Here is a 22,622-nt window from a genome sequence, read left to right as displayed (position 1 = left end):
GCATGTGAACAGACAACCTTGCAGTTTTGTCTTGGTAATACAAATTCTCCTTTTATCTGTGTAAGCATCGAATTCTGGATTATCCAGGGGAATTGTGGTGATGGTAGTTGAAGACCTTACAACCTGCAGGCAAAGAAAAGTTGCTGTTGCTTTTAGGTTTTCTGCTCAGTGTGTTGTCACAAGGAGAAGTGAGCAACCTAAAATTCCATTACACGTAGGGCCATGAATTCCAATGTTCATTTAGCACAGTCACACCAAAGAGAAGACATCACACTGTTCAGTGCAAAGAGGCACTGATATTTTTCACCTCTATTTTTTTTCTGTTATTTCCCCAGCCTCTGTGAATTTCCCAACCAGGAATGCATATTAAAAGACAATTACACAATGCTTGGTGAAACTCCCTTTATTTATTTCACTTGTGGTTTTGCTGCTGTTGTATAAGAAAGAGCAAAATAACAAAAAGAACAAAGTAAAATAAAATAGTAGCTGACCCAAACATTTTTAACACGTTGAAATCTCCCTCCAAATGCAAAGACTTTTACTTTTTCTTTCTTTCTGCTGTTTGTTTCTTTCTTTCTGCTGTTTATTTCTTTCTTTCTGCTGTTTCTTTGCATTGATTTGCACAAGCATTTTCTCTGTGAGCCAAATACATCTCTGGTATAACTTCACTGAAGTCACTGGACTTACACCAGAGGTGGTTTTGGTCCTCTGTCCTGGGTAAATACAGTAGGAATAAATTGGTCACACAGGCAGAGTGTCTGGCAGTAAGTGCACTGAGTGGTCCTGGCAAACCAATAGGAAAGATCTAAAATAAAAACCCCAAACAGGTCTTTTATTTAACATAGGGCCTAAAAATCTACCGGGAGCTGCTGAATACTGCCCACTAACTGTACAAAGTATAGGTAGCATGCCTTCCAAATATCAAAATACCAGACGGAATGCCGTGAAAATAAATAACTTCTAATATAAACAAATGAGAACATATCAAACTGTTACCTCTTTAAACATACTGTAAATAAAAAAAATACCAGTCCTTCTACACAATAAATATTAAGAAACCATTGACATAGTTGAAATGTACTCATATAAATTAACAACTTTAATTACATTAGCCGAACAGACATTGGTTAAAGCACTGCATGTAGTATGCAAAATAATAATAATAACAACAATAATAATAATAATATCAACAACAAAACACAAAATGATAAAAACAAAATAGGCTTCATAATATCTTGGCTTTCATAATTTATATATATGTATATACATATATATAGTTGTGTATATATACTGTAGATATATATAATATGTATATATACATACATATATATATCTTCAACCCATCGTCGATGTATTGTTTTTGAAAGTATTTAAATACAAAGAAACCCATTGAGAATTAACACAGATTCACTATATCTCAAAAAATAAATAGCTATATAACCCAGAAGTGCTGTTTGTTTCTGCCCATGAAAATGTTGCTTATAGTTGTTCACGAAAGGTCAAATTATGATTTTATTTACTCATACTGAAAACCTTTTTACTCCACACGTAATGCAGTGAGAGCAGATGGGGAGTAAAGCTTTTTTCAGTGTGAGGAAAGTAACTAGCATCTGATTCTTATACTGATGCACACTATTGACATGAGGTTTAACTTAAAGAACTCAATCATTTCCAGCTCATCTCTTCTACCTACACTCCAGAAACAGATTTTGCTCACTTTACTGATGCTGACTTGCAACTTTCTAGGAAAGGAGACCCTCTGAAATTAACAGCATTGCTTACAGAGTAAGGCACTATTCCACAAGAGTAACTATAGTCCATAAATTTTTCATTTTGCACATAGACTTTACAGATGCCTGAACTTCTCTTCTTCAGAGATATTGCTGCTAGCCTCTTTGTGGCCCTGTGGTGTCACAGTAAATGAACTTGATGGCTTAAATCTCAACTAAATACAGAAAAAGGAGGTATATATAACGGAGCCCTACTTTGCAGTGATTTGGTAAGAGACTGTTTCTATTAAAGTCAATGACAAAACTCCCATTTTATTCTATTCCAAGGTATTGGGCCCTAGATTGGTATTCTGCTGTGATACATGAGTGCAAAATAATTTCAAGCATCTGTAAGCATTTCCTTTTGCTAAACCCTAAGAACACAAATACATTCAGCCCTCCCAAAGACACATCTTAGCATACACTTCTGCCAGTTTCTTAGGCCTTGTATCTAGTGAGCATCTGATTTAGAGAGAGGAAAAGACAACGAATTGTGGGCAACTGTGAAGTAAGAAGATTGTGGAAGTACTAAATAAATACATCTCTGTGATTAAATATATACCGAAAATACATTTTCAATATAACCAGGAAGTAGGTTATATGGAAAGGAATGTGTTAGTAGTTGAAAGCTGCTTTTTTTTTTTTTTTTTTTGTGTATTCATACCTGAAAGAAGTAATTTTTGAGACTGCATGCCCTTAAACAACTGTTTAAATATGGTAACAATTTCTAATGCTATTTTAAGTGCATATAGTTTTAATTAAATCAAATTATCAGGGATGGGATGTTTTGCTGAAATCAGTCAGTTTTGATTAACTTCCCGATTTCTTGTTTTATTTTATCATATACTTTTTCATTTCCCCCTACTTTAAATAACTGACCACAAATCGAAACCCCATGACTGAATCTAGAGATCGGAGGGAGAAACCTTTAAAATTTGTGACTAGTATACACACAAATGAAAGCTAAAAAACAGGGCTTAAGAACAGTTGCTTCTTGATTTGAAAACCTTCTTGGGTTTGGTGTATCTAAAATGAAACATGCTCACCACATCTAAAATTGTGTTTTCTTTCCTCACTTTTAAGTTGTCTCAGGGTCAGTCCCCATTCACAACATAAAAGCTGGTATCATGCTTGCTATCAGACTTCTTTTTAAAGGCAATTTCTGCTTTGGCCAGGGAAACCGTGAGTTTGAACATACTCTGTTTGCAGCTAATGGGAGTTTTGTCATTGTCATTTAGAGGAAGGTGCTGGGATCTCAGGTCCTCCCAATGCTCTCTAACTAATCACACTTGAGAACAGTTTTTAGCAACATGAGCCATCTCACCTGCTTCCCTTGCCACTCTGTTCAGAGATCAACCATGATGCAAGCAGCCTGGTTTAAATAATTGAATTGAACAATGTTGGATATGGGGCCATTCATTCAAAATCCTTTCTCTCCCTTCACACTGCCTACAGCAAAAGGAACCTGTGATTCACCCTGGCTTACTTTTACTTGTGTAAGTAGTTTTACTACTCTTGTAAGGAGACCAGTAGACATCAAAGAGCCTGTTAACATGAGTAAGTGTTCTGGGACAATATGCATCCAATTTTAAGGACAGGTCTAAAGCCCAGTGAAGTAAAAGGTATTCCCTTCAGCAACTGTCACAGACTGTGTCCCTGCTCCTGCTGTTCCAGAGCCTGGCTCTACTTCTAGAAAAATCAACAGTAATTTTGCCAGCTGCTTCAAACGAAGCAGGGCTAGGAAGTTGGTTTGTTTAAGTTAGAAAGATAAATTATTTGTGCATCTTTTTTTTTTTTTTTTAGTTTTTCTACTAGCATTTGGTATCCCTCCCTTTCCCCAGGAATAAAACACAAAAAACTCGACAAACATCTGCAAATAATTTAAATCAGAAAGCCTTGATATTTTACAGAATACTTTAGTGACAAATTTAGTGTTTACCCAATAGTTATAATTTTTTAATAGTTTTTTTTTTGCAAATTGCAAACAAGTCTGTAAAAAATGCATTGTATAAAAAGTACATAAATGTATAACCCATTAGCTGTACTATGCAATCTAAATAATGTGGAATAAATTAGATAGAAAACTTAGCTATAAGCATGTATGTTGATATCTATTCAACAGAGGAAAGGGCTTTTTTTCCTTTTCTTTCTTTTTTTCTTTTTTTTTCTTTTTTTTTTTTTAATCTATTGATACGTACAAATACGGACATGTGCCCATGTGCACATACATACATATGCACACACAGAGAACAGCCACGCACACATGCACACACAAACAGTTTTGGCTGACAAAAATTTAAGGCCCTGATTACACTGTTTAAACATGGTTCTTGCCAAGAAGGTGCTAACACGCTATCCCTAGCGAATGTGACAGGGTTAAATTGTGCTATCTTTCTTTTTTTATTTATTTTTTTACATATATTTATATATATATAGACGGTGCTCTCAACAAGGTGGGGAGCCGCGTTAGCGTTTCTTTCTGTGAGAGGTGTTTTGAAGCTTGTCCCATCAGAAGGCAGCTAACAGGGGCCTGGTCCTGCAAACCTTTGAGAGTCTGAAGCTTCAGGCTCAGGGTTATCAAACTCAGTGTAAACAGGGCCTAAAGGTTTCTCCCATTGCCTCTTATCATCTCCCTCTACTCAAAGACAAATGTTCTAACTGAAACATTCTTTGAAATATGACAGCAATAGAATTTTTTTTTAAAACTATCTACCTATGCCCTACGGGTTGGACCCTTCAGGTTAGGTGTTGACACTGAAAATTAGGTCTTACAGGTAAAGCGCAAACCCATCAAGAGGTGCCATGCTAGAGGGTGGTGGTTGAGACAGCCAGTCTTTCGCTGAAGACTTGCATTTCAAACAGAAATCCTATCACAACTGCCATTTTCTGGATATTTGCAGGGGTGATGGTGGGCAGGGCCCAAAGCTGCTTGCAATTTTACGTCAAGACTTTCTAAGTGTACACCAGCACTTTAGGTTTCTCTCACAGAAAAACTATTTTGAACATGTAACCTCCCACTTGGTAGTAACAAACAAACAATCTTTTAACATATTGTGCTTTGCACACAAACATTCATTGATTTAAGAACATTAAAGTGAAGCCAGAAGTGCTTATACTTTGTGTATACATACATATATACATACAGAAATATATACATATATATATGTATATCCTTTGCATGATGTTTCCCAACAATGCACAGTTCCTGTGCACCAGGGACAAGTCTTAGTGTTGTACATGCAAAAAAGTACAATTATGCTTAGGTGGACCTCAGATCCTAGACCTTGGATCCAAATCCCAGGGCTTTTCTGGGCTTACTTCAAATGGCAATTTTCTGACGAGGGCATTATTTGAATTTAACTGGTTAACAGCCTGAATGTAATCAACTCACTGACCCTTAATTCAAACCCTAACTTATTACATTTGAATGGTACCAACCACAAACGGACTGTTTAGAAGCTCGCACAAATGTCTTTGGTGTATGTGTCTATTCATTTTAAGGTACAAAATAATAATAATTATTATAATAATAAAAATAGCTATTTTGTGTGCTGTAGCAGTTCTTGTATAGCTCACAATAAGTGCAGCTCTCAACCCCTCCCACACCCAACCACCCTCCCTTGCAAATATTTGTTAAATAAGGATTAGACAGGTCAGACACCATTGTAGTGCAAATAGTAAACGATTAAAAATTTTTTTTTACAAAATATAGAAATGTTTGGCTCCAGTAACTGGACAAACATGTTCCTTTCAAGTATCTCTCACTGAAGAATTTTTTTAAAACAAGTTATTTCCATTTTAAAAAAAGTCTTTCTGGTTTGTTTTTTTTTTTTTTTTTCTTTCTCTCGCAGGTAAACAGGTTCAAACCAACTAGTTTGCATAGTTCTAACATTGTAAGCACCTTTACAAAATGTAACTTTTATTCTTTCATTCATTCTTTTTTTTATTCTTTTTTCTTCATTTTCCTTTTTTCTTTTTCTTTTTCTTTTTTTTTTTTTTTTGTAAATGTAGTGCAGAAGATGAAGGTGTATACACCTGCACAATATTGTCCCTTTACCAATGTTAAGTATATGTATGTGTATAGTGTCTATATGTATAGAGATATGTATATAAATACATAGCCATATATATATACACACAAACACTACACACCTACTCAGTCCCTCAGAAATTTGGGGGGAAGTGCCAATGAATGTAATGTTCATACACATGGCTTTTCAAGGAATTTCAATGATATTTTGGACGTAGTCCAAATTGCTGCAGGTTAGATGAGCTGCTACCATGGTTTGAACTGATAGGTAACTAAGGGATGGAACGTAACTCCCCTAGTAATAACTAATGTTTAGTATACTATGTAATAACATAAGGAGCATACTGAAAGGAAGGGGAAATCCCCAACCCATACCGCCATTCAGACGTATCTCATTCAAGCCCAGGTTCATGAAACTTTCTTCCTTTTTATAGCCGAAGTCTTTTCTGATCCTCCATAAGTCGTCTTTTTCTTTTTCCCTTCTTCTTCCCCTCTCTTTTTTCTCTATCTTCTATTTTAGCTTTTATTTCTGATGTTTGTTTCATCAAAAAAGGTTATACCGTGTCTGGTCTTTCCTCTTGGGCTTTTGATAAATTTTCTTCTCAACTTAATGAGAAGGGTCTTGCGCACACATGCGTCTATGAACAGCCACACTCCTCCACAATCATATTCTGTATGTCTTTCTTAATGATGTTCTGGCCATCGTCATAGTAGAGCATGGACATGGGCCGCAGCTTGGTGGGCACGCAGCATGACTTGAGGTTGGCAAAGGGGCTATGGCCCCGCATGCGGTAATGGTTGATGACAGTGGAGTGGAAAGATAACGATGAACCAGATGTGCCTGCTATATGGCTGGGGCACTCTCCTTCGCAGTAGTTGGCATGATAACCTGTAGGTGCAATGATCCAGTCACTCCATCCTATGTCCTTGAAGCTGACAAAGAACTGTTTCTTGCAGCAAATGTTGACTTTGCCATCACACTCCAGGCCTCGTCTCCGCCGCCTGTGCTGACGGTCCTCTGAGTGTCGGGCAAGCATCATCAGGAAGGGCCGATGTGATTGCTCTTTCTCCTCTTCTCCTGTGAATTCTCCAGCATCCTTTTCCTTCCCTTCCCCATCATCTTCCTTTTTCTTCTTCTTTCCCAGTAGCACCAGGCTGGCACCCGTCTCTTGGCACAGGTCACAGGCAATCCGCACATCCAAAGAGCTCTTCCCTTGGTCCAGAAGTCTCTGGACACTGCTGGAGACAGGAAAGATGTGCCAAGTGCTCTTACGGGTGTCCACTGCCTTTTCTGAAATCAAAGTCTCACTCTTTTCACCTTTCAGGCCCCCATCCTCCATATCTTCTGCTCCTTCAGAGTTGCCTTTTGGCTGCCGCTGCTGTTGAAACAGGCGGATGGTGACTTTTGTCCTGCTCCGGTTGGCCTTGGAGACCTTCAGGAAAAGCCACACTTCAGCATGTTCCACCACCGATAATTCACTGCCTTCCTTGGAAATCTCAAAGTGCAACATTTTCTTGGCTGTGCCTGATTTGGTAAATGGAAATAGACAGGAAGAACTTGTTAGTATGTCTGCTTGCATTCTGTTAAAGAGAATTCTGTTACTGTCTCCACAGGCATGAAGTTCCCTAGGTTTCCTACTTGACTTTTTGATTTTTTGTGATTCTTGTCTTCTAACCTTCATTCACCTGATCCCCTCCTCAGCTTGTCTGTTGTGAAAATTATCTCCTTAGAAAGGTATTTATTTGCCTGTTATTTTCCAGTATCACATTTTAACATTTTGTTCTATAGTAATGATACAGTCATTTATGTAAAGCATCTCATGGCAAATAAGCATCAGTAGCTGTTAAGAGTTCATTTGCCCAAGCTATCTTTGTGATCATTGCTAGCTGAAAGGCAAAAAGGCTTTTTCGACAGCAGTCTGTGACTGTACGTACCATATACATAGAAATCTGTGCCTAATAGCTAAAGTTAGGGACCGAGTTCCAGCCCTGCCAATTCTTTGGTAGTACTTTGGACATTATGTGGGGATAAGGTCTGCCCTTTCTCCCTCTGTAAAATGCCATTCTTCACATGCATCTTAAAGAGAGTTGTAGATTTCAATTGTTTCAAAAACAAAGAAATACTAAAACATGAGCATTGGCTTTGGAGGTTTGCAGAGTTACTTTGTAAAGAATTTCAGAATTGCAGCAGGCAAACTCTTCATCCTGTGAGATGTTAGCTGTAGATCCTGTTCTTAATTTAACACGCTGTACTCACTGTGATTATAGTAATGGTGAGTACACTGAGAAATGAGCTAAAGAACTGTATAATTATGGGGATGGTTCTCTGGCATAATTGTATCAACTTGCTGAGATGTCATGATGATGATTATGATGGTGAGGAGGTGTTTCTCTGATACAGAGCTCATATCCCTGGCAGAAGTTGGAATGAATAATGAGGGCTCGTTAATGATTTGATCACTAGAGCATGAAAAAGTTAAGAGAGAATGAATTAGCTGGGGGGTGGGGGTGGGGTGAGGTAGGTGGGTGGGTGGCATTATTTTTTTGAGAGGTACTTTTCTATTTTCTTGACAAAAGGAAAAGCTGTGTTGGCATCTTTTGTTCTTTCTCAGTGTGGAGGCCAGGATGGACTGGGGTCACAGATTTGAAATGCACAGATATCTGGCCTTAGTGAGAAAGAAATGGTATTCACAATTACCAATTTGTCATTGATATTATTCTTGAGCTGCCCACAATTGTTGACCCAATTCTCTATGCAGTGGTTCTACTCGTCACAGAACTAGAACTTTGCACTCTAGAAAGGGCAAGTGGTGACCAAAAGTGAAGTGGTTGGACACGTACAGGAAAAATTGCTCTCAGAGCAGCAAGGCTCTCCTCCTTGCTTCCCATGATCACTGAACTCGCTAGTAGGGGCTCCCTGTCCATCTCCTTGCTCCCCCGTTCTCAGGTGAGGCAGAAGTGGGGCAAAATCACAAGAGACATCTATCCCATATTCACTTCCAAATTCAAGAGTTCCTGGTTTCTAAAGTCTGTAGGCAGGCTGTGCTGCCCTTTGAGCTACCTGTTGCTTTCCCTCTCTGTGAAGTCCTGGCACTGACACACTCAGCTTTCCCTGGTGGCATTCCCAGGTCAAAGAGACAGACGTTTCTGAATTGCAGTGGCCAAAGGGCACAGCATTTTGGTTTTGTTTTCCCTGTAAGTGAGAGTGTGAAACTGTAGACTTTTAACTGTAGCTGAGATAGGGAAACACATGGTTTGTGTTAACTGCTTCTACAGGCTTTGCTGATGCCAGTCTCCAAAGTGAGTTACATTGATTTCTCAGGGAGCTACACGAACCAGTGGGACAGTGCCTTATAGAAAAGTCAGAGCAAGCCAACCAGTACTGCAAGGCATGGTAGAGTTACTCGGGTTTTATTATTTTTAAAATAACATTCATTCAATACTGATGGAAAGTTCATTAGTCAGCTCTTACCAGCTAACACCAATTTTTTTCCATTCTGGAAATGAAACTACAGCAAACTTCCCAGCTCTGTTGGAGCAAAGGGCAGGAAATAGGCATTAATCCCACTCCTGCCCAGGTTTCAGACCATGAGGATGTAGATGTGCAACGACATTCCTCATTCCCAGGAAGTGTGGTCAAAGAGTCTGGTTGCTTTGTATGTAGGGATGCTATAAAGAGTGTGTTTTATGAGAATGAAGACTTCTAAGGCCTGCAAGGACCAGCCAGCCAGCCTGTGGCTTCATTTCCCCTGACTCTTCTAAAGCAAGCTTCTAACGTAAGCTTCTAACGTTATCTTATCCCCTTCCTTGGCACAGTCACAATAAACCCTTTCTGAGGGAGACCTGAGCTTCAGGGGAACCTGAAGGCAGGTGACTTGCCAGAAGTGGGTTGGGTTGTTGCCTCCAAGACTCTCCATTCAAACCCTTTCTGCTTGCTGTCCCTAGTGAAGGAAGCCTTGAGGGGAAAATGGTGGTCTAGACCAAGCTGCAGAAAGTGTTCTGGCACCAGCAGCCTCTTCCCAGCTGGTTTCTTTCCCCAGAGCTCACAGACTGGTGCAGGGAATAGGCAGATACTACTGGGAAGTGCAAAACTTATTCTGTGTTCCTGAGGTACCAAGCTGGGCACAGACAGCAGTTCTGGCACTAGGGGGGTTCCCATGCATAAGCCGATCAGCTGTGCTGGACATAAACATGGAAAACTGGGCCAGTCATATGCTCTGAAGACAGGAGCCGGGGGTGTTCAGACCTGGCTCAACAAGAGAAGAAGCTGTATGGCCCGTCCGATCAGAAAAGTCAGGCAGTCGTGTGTTACAGAATGACCTAATACTGTTAAGTGCTAATGCATGATATTTCACATTCTGTTATTTCCATGCTAGTGGGAGGTGAAAATAGTTATGAAGCGACTTATCTCCAACAGTAAATATTCATATTACCTTATGCACTGGTCAGAAGCGTAGCAATACAACCAGTCTTTTTGGCAGATATAACATGAAAGAAACAGGACCTCAATAATTCTCTTAATTAGTTTTTCATATACTTCTCTGTGTGTGAAAGTTGAATTCTTCCTCATTACGAAAAATACTAGAATAGTACGGTGAAAGTACCCAAGTACTTGCTTTTTCTTCACTTGAGGGAAGAAGTGAGCTTGAACAAGGTAGTATAAGACGTGTCCTTATACAAGGATAACAGCCTCCCTGTAGGTTGTTAGCTACAATAACAGCCTCTCTGGATGTGGTTAGTTACGTTTTCACATACGAATGCTTGATTCAGATTTTAAAGAAAAAAGATGCAGGAAGCTTATATGAGCCTAATATTTCTGGAAGAAACAAAATCCTGAGTCCTCAAACCTGCATAGCTAATAAAAGGTTTTATAGCAATAAAAAAAAACCTTTCCCTTTCACAGATCTTTTTAGAAGGAGACTGGGAATGGTGAAAAGTTAGGGATAAAAAGCATGCTTTCACATTAGGAAAAAACGAAGCTTTTCTGAATTCTCTCCACATTCACAACTAGTTTGTTGCGATCACACAGCACAAATTGTATGAATCCTGCAGTCTTTACGAGGTCACTATGCTCAGAGAAGCTCATTTTGAAATCAGAGTCTGGCCTGTGATAAAACTGAATTGAGATCTCTGGATCCGGCTTGTAATGATTACACATGCATTTTATAACAGGACCTTTATTTCCAATAGGTTCGGTGCTACAATAAAATAAATACTTTAAATGCTCTGAGACAAAAAAAAATGCTGTATTTCATTTTCTACAAATATTGCTTAGGGATTTAACAGTCTTTCCTTTTTGGTCTGAGTTAATGACCAGGTTCAAAGCTTTGGCAATATATACTGTTAATCTAACTGAAAGTGAAAAGGAGACCTTCCTGAAAGTTGGGGATGGTATCACTTCCATAATTACACTTTGTTTATCCTCTTGTCCTGCCTTTTCATCTACACAGCTGATTTGCAAGGGTCTTTTTCCATTTCTAATCATCCTGCTCCTCCTGCCTGATTCCTGTGGAAAGACCCACAGCCCAACAGTGGTAATGCCTTCATCACTTCCATGCTCATATAAACGGCGATGTCAACAGCCTGGATAGTTATCATAGCGGAAAGCAGCTGAAAAAGGAGATGAGGGATTACTTTGGGCCCCCTTTGATTGCTTTTCCTCATCTCCCCTTCCCAAAGCCTTGGAGAGGCCACCTCTCTGCTTTACTGCTGAGCAAAGTCCCTTCCAGGAAGAGGGCTGTTACGCCTAGGGAGCAGTCTAGCAGCACAAGTGACACCGACAAATGCTGTGAGAAATGGTTAAAAATACAAGCCCTAAGAAGTAGTGCATATATGGTAAAAGCTTTAATGGAAGGAGTTACTGAATGGAAAGAAAGTGTAGCATCAGTATATATAGCATGAGAGTTTGCTCGTATCTGTTTTTCTCTTCAGTGGTGCTCGCGCACCTTTTTAGGCCAGAGCCCTGAACATGGGAGCAGAGGTGTGCCTGCACAGGTACCCTCCTCCCCACCTCTGGAAGGGCTGTTCAGGGCTCACACATGGGACTCTGCCCTCGGGACCCACTCCCAAGCGGCACTGGGCGATGGGCATGGTCGAGTCACAGGAGAATGTGAGGGACTGGCAGAGCCCCGTGGGCCCAGGCGCGGGGAGGCTGGTGGGGCAGCCCTGTGTGGGGCAGCTCGCACTGGGCTCACAGCAGGAGCCTGCGGCTCCAGCGCTCTGCCTCTGAGGCTAAGGGTCCTTCCGTCGGTGTCGCTGGCTTTATGCAATTGAAACTGATTTATTTGCAATTTGCAGTGGGATTCAAGACCGAGCCCTGTTACTTCAAGCTATATACATACACTAGGTAGGGTCTAAACTATATGATTTACGAGGATCTTTTTTTGAGTAAAATGCTACTATACTTAACATTACTTTTTTTTTTTTTACTATATGCTGTTAAATGATTATTTTTTTTTGTAATGAAAGTGATTATCCTTCCTGACATTACAATATGATTTATTCTTAATTCCTCTTAATACACAGTATTTAAATTTTCCTTTGAAAAATGCTCACTGTGTAAGAAGGTGCTGTTACTTTAAATTTCCATGCTCCGCTGGTGCTTAATTTTGAACTGTTTTTGCATTATACTGTAAGTGAACTGTTTTTCCATACAAAGCAACCTTTTTTTTCCCTTTTTTAGTTGCTAACTTTACTACTGCCTATGTTTAGATTTGGGGGAATTTGTACCGCGTGCCAATCTGTAATTACATTCAAAAGCATCCTTTTCTTCACTTCTCATTTCCGTTCCCCAGGAGACAGAAAAAAATAGGTTACTAGAAAGGTTCCTCTAAAGAGAGTGAAGAGAAGAGCATGGTTATTGAGAGATAATTGCTCAAAATGTTTACTAATGAGTGACCACTAGAGTTAGATGAATTGTTCACAGTGTAGAATTTATTCAGTGAATTTAGCACTGTTATCGTCTGGCAATTATCCCCTAGGCAGACTGATTATTACAAATGTGTTATTACCACGATTAGACAGTGGCTGTTTCTGTGAATGCGTTTCAGCCTATGGATTACTGGCAAACGATTTATTCTAACTATTCATCACCCCTCATGTGTGACTGGTCATCCAGGTTACATACTTTTGTTCCTGCTCCCTGACTGCCTGACATTTGCCTCTTACAAAGGGATAAGCAACTATGACACAAATAACAAACACCTTATCTTTATGTTCACATACCCTTTGCTGCCAGCAAAAGGAGATTTTTTTTTTGTAAGAAAAAATAAACCAAAAAAGAAAAACAGGAAAAAGAACTATTCCCCAAGTGTTCATGAGGGGGAAAAGCAGCATCAACCTTATTTAAATACCTTCTCTTGAAAAGTTAACCCAAAGGAGCATTGACAAGGTCATTCAGAATGTGAAATAATTCAGTTCTAGTGAACGTTGACTCTCTTCTGCTATTTTGTTAGGAGGGAAGTACTTTACATCCACAGCCTAGTTTGTTCCAAATTGAAAGCCCTTCCCCCACATGGCTTTAAATATTTAGAGACAAAAAAGGTGTTTGTTTGGTTGAAGTTTTTTGTTACTTGATTTTTGCATTTACCTCTAAAATAGCTCAAGCAAAGTTTAGGGTCACTTGCACCAATAATATATTTCAAGGTAAAAACATTACCATACTCTCTCTAATAAAAGGGAGAATTTTGTGGTTTTTTACATACTTTTAATAATTTGTTTTAAATCATAACATTAAGTGGATCAGAAGCTGCCAGTCTGTTTTCATGAAAATAATTATTTTCTGTGCGCTAAGGTTGAAATCCCAAGCCCATTGAAATGAATAACAGAAATTTCAGTTGCTTCCAGTAGAGTAATGGTCAATCTTAAATCAATCTTGCAAAGCTCCATTGCATTAAATGACATTGCCTTTTCATACCCATATAGACATATCTAGCTATAAGAACTCCTCACCATGCATCATTTACACATATGCAATATAGAGACATCATGCACACAGCAGAGCACATGGATGCATGTACTTATCTGCAGGAATCTATTCATATTGCAGTGATGTAGGTATAGCTACATGGGTGTATAAGCATGTCTGCCTTGGCATACCTGTACATATGGACATATGTGCACTATATACAGGAAAATGCATATTCAGCTATTCGCAACTACATTTGCATGCAAAACTGTGTGCATGACTGCACACAAAGATTGGCACACATAGTACTTTCTGTCTCTCTCTCAGGTATCTTTTTCTAAACTGGTTCCCATGTTCTCAGATTTGTCTGTGCTTTCTTAAGTTGTTCTCAAACTAACCAACCTCCCTGAACTCTCACATTTTGTTACAATGAAACAGATAAATACAGAATGGCTTTCTTCTTCTGGAAGTAACTTCCTTTCATTTGGTAAACTTGAAATCTTTGATACAGTATGCCAAAGCACAACAACAAACAAACAAAAAAACCCCAAAAAACAACCAAACAAAAAAACCCCCAAAACCTCCAAAAAATCAGGGGAAATAGGCTTGTTTTCTAAAACCCAAGGAGATTGCATTAAAAAAATGTGAGAAAATCAGCTCAGATGATGATTCACGGTCACATTTCTCAGTATCTTGTAAAAAATAATAATGATAATTTCTGATCTCTCTAGATTCCCAGAACTTCTAGTGTCTAGTCCATCTTTTTCCCTTTGCCTGTTTCCTTCCTGCACTATTTTACTTGCAGTCTTCCACTCCAGTGAATCTCTGCCTTTTAAATAAGCTAAAAGTAAGAAATGAGCTCCACTCAGAGAAGCTACAGATAAGCATAAAGATCTCTGGGATTCAGGATCTAATTAGGTAGCATAAGAGCTTGCAGGAAGGTTGCCTTGCGTGGAGCAAAAAGTCTTTGGAGTGTGCCCTCTCGTGGCCATTCTTTATTCAGCACGGATACCTGTGCCATTAAATACATTCGCTTTCAAAAGAAAATTGACTAAATGATTTAAAGAGACACAAGCAACCCATCCATTTTTTCCTCCTGAACTACCAGCCTGGCTATATAGGAGTAGGTGTCATCCTAAGAAAAGGCATGAGTGTGTACACGCATGTATCTGCACATGAAAGTAGGTCTCACATGATCAAGTCGGTTCACCCTGAAGTCAGTATGAAGTGATACAAGAAGGTAGAAGCAGTCGAAACAGCTGTCAGACTTCTCATTTTCTCCTTATAGTTTTCATAAAGATAAGCCTTTGGATTTCAGTATTTCCACCCAGTAATTCCTATCACCTTCTCGGGGGCTGATGTTATCAACCCATTTCATTGGTAGTTTAGTTGCCAGGATCAAATTAACTTGGCAAAATCCCAGCTCTGCCTAATAAGCTATCTACTTAAAATAATGAAAGAGTTAGTAGCCAAGCATATTTTATGGGCATTAGGTATTTCAGTTATAGAACTTGTTGGGTTTGCTTGTCACAAAATTATATGACCCCTCTCCTCAAAAGACTATTTTTAAGACCTTGAAGCAACCCACAACTCTGGCACAGCTACCCTCATAGAAGAACTAATCGAGGTTAGTAATCTTATTTTGATATGCAAGTAGAAAATCATTTTCATGTTTTACTTGTAAGAGTGCCAAAGGACAGTAGGGTGCATTTGTAAACTTTTGCCCAATACTCACGGTCATTAGTTCTGCAAAGATCTGCCTGGATTTGTTAGCTGTGAAAAGTACCTGCCAAGTATTTTGCTGATTTCCTGGACATAACTACACCTGTGCTTCAGACAAGTTCACTGCATTTAGTTTCCCCTCTAATTGTCCAAAGCCTGTGCTCATTTGATTTTTGGTCTATTTTAGAAAATAGCAGTCTCAAGCCAGAGCCATGTGCACAGGGCACTGTTTGTTCATTCACACCATTTCATTGTATGTCTGACGATACAGCTGATGAAAGATGGAAATACTACTTTTTTATGAAGGCAAGTAGTAAATGTGGCTTCTGGAAGGTCAGGGGAATGGCTGGTTTGTGTCAAGTCATGCCCAAAGGAACAAAAAGCCTAAAGTCTTATTTCTCTTTCCATAGACCTTTATTTGATACAACGTGAGATGTTTCCATTCATTTTCATTGATTTCCCATTGCCCTCTTTCGCGACACAGCGAGTTTCATGTTAAAAGCAGGAAGAACATTAACCTGACTGTGAGAGGAGCATGTTTACTCTCCTGCTCGCTGCTCTGAACTTATCCGTACTCTTCCCAGTTCTCACAGAGTGAAAAGTGGGGACTGACCACGTGGTTAGATTCTATTCCTAGGTTTATAACACACACTTCTTATATGGCATGTCACTGGCCTTCTTTCTGCCTCACTTTCCTCAGTAAGGAAAAATAAGAATGCCTTAATATCTGCCATGCAATACTGCTGTTGCATGAGTGGAAGAGATCCCAGGTAGAGTTTCCTTAAGCTGTTGCAGCATTGGCATCTGGTAGATCTTCTGACGTTAGCAAGACACCAGATATGAATGGCTATAGATGAGAAATGTGTTTTAGCAGTCTGACGTTACTCCGCAGAGTGGAGTTATCATTTCCATTATAAGCCCAAACCCTAGAGCTCAGTATCTAGGTTGCTAAGTACTCCTTCCTCTCCCAAAATCAAACTCTAGTGGGTATAGGAAAAGGCTGGAGCAGCCCTCCTCCCTTGGCTTGCAGGACGGGCTTAGTGTGAAGGTGGAGAAGAGCAGCAGGGAAGAAAAGGCATGGGAACACAGCAGATGCCCCCCATCCTTCAGCTGTGCAACGCCATAGCATATGTCTTCTTAAACTAATTTGGCTAGCAGTGGTAGGTCAATGCAATGCAAATCAAACAAAGTGACGTGTTAATGCTGGGTAGTTTGTGGAGGGGGATCGGTGACTGGACTATTGGCCAGCGTGTGGGTAATGGCACGAATTTTGCTGCTCACGTGACCCTGAGAGCCAATAGCTTCAGGAGTCGCTGTTGGAGGGTGTCGTACTGAGTAGGCATATATCAAATTCCAAATTCCTTTGTGTCAGAGCTCAGGAGAGACAATAATGTGTTTACAAATGATTGGGACTCACACAGTGAAGAGAAAACACTGCTCATGCCATATGTGTTTCACTGTGCTTAGAGCGAGCTGCTGAAAACCAGGTGGGGAATCCGACGCATAGACAGCTTAGAGATTTCCTTGCTTTTAAAAACTCATTTCTAAACTAATTTTGAGCTGCCCCTGCTTCTAATGACCACTGGCATTGACACCTTCTGCATGCTTTCTGAAGTGGAGGGGATGGAAAAACCGAAAAGCCTGAACTTTGATACTGAAAGAACTGATAATGTGTATATTAACAAGGACTCCAAAATCAAGGGCTCCTTGTACAGTTGGAAATCAGACAGCCAGCAGGAATGTCTGCTCTTAAAAGCATGCACACTTCTTGTGCATGGCTTCCCTGCAAACAGAACATCTGAGTCAACAGGTTTTCAGGACTGGAAACTCTGAGTGTTGTCTTAATTGTTTATACTGCTGCAGCAAACTTTTAAACAAAAATGCTTGGAGTTCCTTTGCATACTTTGCCTACCATATGCTGTACCAAACAAAACAATGACATTCTTTTAAAACCATCTTGGCAACAAGAAAAATACTTTGGCTAGACAGCATCATAAAAAGTTGCTGTTAGTTAGATGATAGAGTTATTGCAAGATACTGCTATTGATGCATGTATAAACATACTCTCATATACTAACCGATATATATGCACATACATACACATTGAATTAAAATGGGTTCTGGTCCTATTCATGTAGAAACAGGACAGTAAAATAAAACTTTAGAGCTGTTTCCTGTAGGCAGCTGATGTGATTATTAAGCTATTACTTAGTAAATATCTATATTCTGAGCTCTTACTGTATAAGAGTTAGAGAAGACAGAACTGTGAAAGAGTTCAAAACACACCCTACCAAGGTTACATTTTTTGGCAGGAGTGTTTTAGGAACAGAATCTTTTTTCCAGTATGCAGAAGTCTGCATTACAAATTGGATCAGCTACAGCAACTTGTCCGGTTCTATTGAAGTCATCTGACAGTCCCTGCAACTCTTTATTGCCAAAGATGCTGTGTTAAATTAAAAAAAAAAAAAAAACAACAAACAAACAAACAAAAAAAACAACCCCCCAAAAAAAACCCAAAGCCAAACACATAAAACCCTCTCACTTCTAGAAGTTAAAGCTGCTTCATCTGATTTTCTAGCTTCCACTATAATTTTTTACATGAAAGGGTTGTTTCTCTAGTTTGCAGCTCACTTTCTGTCTTGATAAACTCCCCAAAAGGCTTCAGCCCTTTTTCTTTCACCATCAGCTCTGCAGTCCAGTACTTTACTGTAAGTACTCTGGCTTCACAGGCACAGTTTGGAGGACCCCGCTGCAGCCTGACTTTCTGCTCAAGATTGGTTAGAGAGCTTCCTCCCTGTGTGGCTGACTGTGCTTAGCAAGTGTAATCTGTAGCCAAGACTAAGTCAGAAAAATCAAATTCCTTCAGAGTCCTACCCCCCACCCCCCCATCCCATTCCTCCTTCTCCCTTCCCCCAGGTCTCATCCTACAACCTTGCAGAAAACATTATTGCTGAGGAGAAGAAAAGAAGTTAATTGCAGTTCTGGCACAAAGGATATTTTACAGGTTTGTTTTTCAAGCACTCACCTGATTCTGCAAAAGTGATGATTTCTGAGGTTTGCTCCACAACTTCATTCATTTCGGCTCTTCTTCCAACATCATCCTCTATTTCCACATAACCATCCTCTCCCACCTTTCCCACGTGGAGTTTTTTGATGGCATTTAAAAGTGCTGCCTTGGGCACCGGCTGGGTGATATTAGGTCTGTCCCTCAAGTGCAACATGTTCAGTATGTGCTTCTTTACTGCTTCCACCATCTCAGGCTGTGAGCTGGGCACATCCTTTGAGAGCGTGGCGAGGGCACATGATGGACAGTCAGTGACTGAACTGTGCCCCTCGGATCCTGGGGTTGGGGAACTCCTCACTATAATCCAGCAAAGCACCAACAAAAATCCTCTCTTCCAAAGCAAAAGCATCCTGGCAGCAAAAGTTGTTGTGATTCCCTTTTTAAAAGGCCCTGCTTTTCCTCCCCCTTCACGCACAGTTTTTTTTGGGGCTGGTTTGTTTTGTTTGTTTGTTTGTTTGTTTTTCCTTCTCTTCAGCAAATTCTCTGGAACAAGAACCAAAAGTTTTCTGTGAAGTTTTGTTTGCAGGTTCCCTCTCTGAATGCAATAAGTGCTGTAGATGTTTGTGGCTGTCAGGGAGAAGAGTTCTGACTCTGTCTCAGACTAGGAGAGAGACACAGAGAGAGGGGGAGAGAGAGAGAGGACGGATTGGCCTAAAGTGAGTGAGTGAATGAGAGAGGGAGGGAGTTTTGTCTGTGAGTAAAGGCTATGATTAGGAAGGGGGAGGAACAGGCAGGCTGGCTTCCTTATGCTCATTGCTCCCCTAACACACCTCTCTTCAAATATCACTACTCGTGGTTTCTGCCCTCCCCCCTTTCTAAAATCTCTTTTCATGCCTGTAAATTTACTCTTCTTTTTTTTTTTTTCCCCTCCATTTGACCCTCCTAGCTCCCCCACCACCCCCACCCCTCCTTTTTTTCCCCCTTTCTTTCTTCCTCTTTTTTTTTTTTTTTTGTTTTGTTTGTTTGTTTTATTCCTTCAGCGGTATCACTGGCTTAACTAAACAGAGGAAATATGAATGAATGAAAAGAGAGAAACCTTATATTAACAAGCACCTTGCTCTTGGTCCTGCCTGCTATTGTTAGGATAGCAGGAGATGCTAAATAGCTTGTGAATGAGATGGGGATGAGGGCAGGGGCTCTGAATATTTTGGGCAGAACATTATTCTGCCTTGAGTAGAAGAAAAAAGATCTTTCATCCTCAGTTCTAAATGCTGGAGGTTATCAACACTGGCAAGAGATCTGACAGGAGCAAAATAACACTGTTGTTTGTAGGGCTATATAATACATGATACACTCCCCAGCTGCAATATGCAGTCAGGCACTGAAAGGCTAAGCAGGAGTTGGTACAGCACATATTTGTGACATGCTAAGGTTGTGCTCTCCCACCAGAAATATCACTACTTCTATGCTAGTCTGTGCCTAGAAGTTCTCAGGCAGATATATTTAGGTTTGGGGTTAATTTAGTAATGTCTGAAAAATGCTTTGAAGGTGAAAAGTGTTACATGTCATCTGGCCAAATCATACTCCTGACTCAGGCAAATCCCTCATCGGTGCCAATAATAATTCTGCCTGATTGAAGACTTAGTAAGATCTTCTACATTTGGCCCATTGTTTTTAGAAGGCACTTTTTCTTTCATTCATTTAAACCACACAGAGCAATCATAATATCAGAATAAGACACTGGGAATGAAAAGCAATCTACAACACTGGTAGAAGCTGGAGTTTCAACCAGCGTTGGTAGACCCTTGTCAGTTTATGCCAGTGAAGGTTTTGCTCTGCAGTGAAAAGACATTCCCTGTGTCACTGCCATGGCTTCATGTCGCCTTTACATTCTGTAGCCTCGCCATTCTGTTCCTTAGCTAGCAGACGCACTCACATTTGAACATGGTAATGGAAAATGAGAAAACTGCAGCTGATAGACTGTAATTTTGAGGTTCTTCCCCTCCACACTTTAACTTCTACAGATTTTCTTGGAAGAGTTTCTGCTCTTTTAATATTTACCCTTTTTTTTTCCTTCCTTTCACTCTCTCTTTCACACATCTCTGTCTTCTCAGGTGTGCTTACCTCCTACCCAGCAATTATTCCACTTTTGCTATATTACCGCTGACCATTGTATTTTAGTGGAAAGGAGTAATTTATAAATACAAGCATTGTAAGGTCTCTAATTTCCATGAGATGACTACAGGCACATAGGCTGAGAGACAGGCAAGGAATTATAGTTAGAGTAAATGAAACATACAGAAGTAATTGAATAATCAACCAAAGTTTTACAAATGTTATATATTGCAAGTCCTTTTCAATTAAGCTCTTTTATAAGTCTTTCACTGTTATAAGGCATCCACAGTACACCCTCATCTGTGTTTTACTGACCTCAGTTGCTATACTGTTATATACTGTTACACTTACGGGTCTGTCAGCATTATAAACCCTGCAGCCATTCTTATAAACACATCTTTGTAACACAAACCTCGCTATAATACATCTAAATTTCTTGGATCTTGTGAACAGCCCAAAGTCTGTTGTAATTATGTGAAGTCTGAAAGTCAGCTTGAAATAGAACTAAAAGTTTAATTGGACGAAAAAAATAATTTCAGACGAAAATATGCATTCATGATTAGATGTACTAACAGAAGACATAATTAAAGGAGTTATTTATAGTTCTAATATAACACCTATCCCAACAGTGTCTAATGAAAAGTAAGGGATAGGCATAAATCAATATAAAATACAGGTAGGTATATTTAGGTTCTTGCTGTGGGGTATACGTTGCTTGCCATATATAACAGGTACACATCACAAACAGTCCCTATTACATATAGGTATAGCATACTTTACTTGCATGCCATGATGATGACAGATTTAACATTAAAGCATAACTTTCTAAAAACCACTGTTTTCTAAATGCAAGTCCACTGATACCGCTTATATATAGTTCATTTGTACTTACATACATACATATAGATATATGTAGGAAAAAGCATAGTGTTTTAATAAATACAGAAATAGTGGTTCAGACTCTTTCTGTAAAATTACCTGAGCTGCAAAGCTTTGTATATGCATTCATTCAATATAGCCCTAACAGTATGCAACAGCATGCACAGGAATTAAAAGTTTTAATTTTAAAAGAAAAAAAGCTGATTTAAAGTTTTACCTCTCTAGTCCTGACTCTCAGAAGGAGACTGCTGTATTGTGCATTAAGAACTGCTGAAGTTCCTCTTTGTGGTATTTATAATGCGAAGCTTTATACTGTACTTCTCATGTGTACACTCACATATAATGTCTGTCAAAAGTAAGTGGGCCGGATCACTGTGCTGGATTGGTTAATCCTGTTACATCAGCAATTGACTGTTTTTCCTGTATGAGACATACTTCTGGTAATTATCTAATGGAAACTCCTAATTGTCTAGCATGACAAAATATCGTGGATTCAACTTGTAGTGGTGATCTCTGTATCCATTTAAAGAATAGAACTTAAAATCAGACTGAAAGCAAACATTATGAGTCAGGAAGACATACTCCAACTTGTTTTATTGCATAGCTAGATATAGATATTATTAGATGTAGATATCATTGATTTAGTTCAGCTACAGTATTTGCCAGATACTTAATTACTAGTTTCCAAATTGTTTTCTTCTTCTTTCATACTTAAGGATATACCAGATAATCTATTTGCAAATTTGGATTATTTTCAAATTCAGGAAAATGCATTTGATTAAGAATCCTTTTTCTGTGGATTATTTTTTTCTAAATCAATCTTTGTACAAATATGTCCTTCTGTTAACTTAGGGATCTCTTTAACACTTTTAAAAAATGAATCATATTGCTCTTGTCCAAGTCTCCTGGCTTCTTGATGTGCAGATTGCATCACACTATTAAAAACTGTTTAGACATCTAAAAATAAGTTACAATGAATGACAAGTCACATTTTTTGCAAGTGTGATATTAATACATGTGGAATAAAATAAAATGCAATTTTCATTTCAGTTTAGTGAAAATCAGAAACAACTATGCCAATTAGGCAGCACAAAAGTAATATATATAAGGTCAAAAGTAAATCCAAAATCCATCTTCTTTCTTGAACACACATAATAGCTGGCTTTATGTGGTACCATTTATGACAAATGGCATGAT

General features: G+C 39.2%; 1 protein-coding gene across 2 annotated transcripts; it reads right to left on the bottom strand.

Moving 5' to 3' along the window:
- Positions 1-388: 388 nt before the first annotated feature.
- On the bottom strand, positions 389-21,715 carry INHBA (inhibin subunit beta A). Of its 2 annotated transcripts, XM_055709582.1 has the most exons (3): positions 21,643-21,715; positions 18,453-18,974; positions 389-7,324 (listed from the first exon to the last, which is right to left on the bottom strand). In XM_055709582.1, exons 2-3 carry the CDS (start codon positions 18,838-18,840, stop codon positions 6,438-6,440), a joined length of 1,275 nt encoding a protein of 424 aa, XP_055565557.1. In that variant the 5' UTR covers positions 18,841-18,974; positions 21,643-21,715; the 3' UTR covers positions 389-6,437. The 2 variants fall into 2 exon arrangements, with proteins under 2 accessions (XP_055565557.1, XP_014141281.1); XM_014285806.3 differs by lacking the exon at positions 21,643-21,715 and having other exon boundaries at positions 18,453-19,303.
- Positions 21,716-22,622: the final 907 nt, after the last annotated feature.

This window comes from Falco cherrug, chromosome 4 (genome assembly GCF_023634085.1).
Source record: "Falco cherrug isolate bFalChe1 chromosome 4, bFalChe1.pri, whole genome shotgun sequence".
Taxonomy (NCBI): Eukaryota; Metazoa; Chordata; class Aves; order Falconiformes; family Falconidae; genus Falco; species Falco cherrug.
This window is presented reverse-complemented; position numbering and strand designations above follow the sequence as displayed.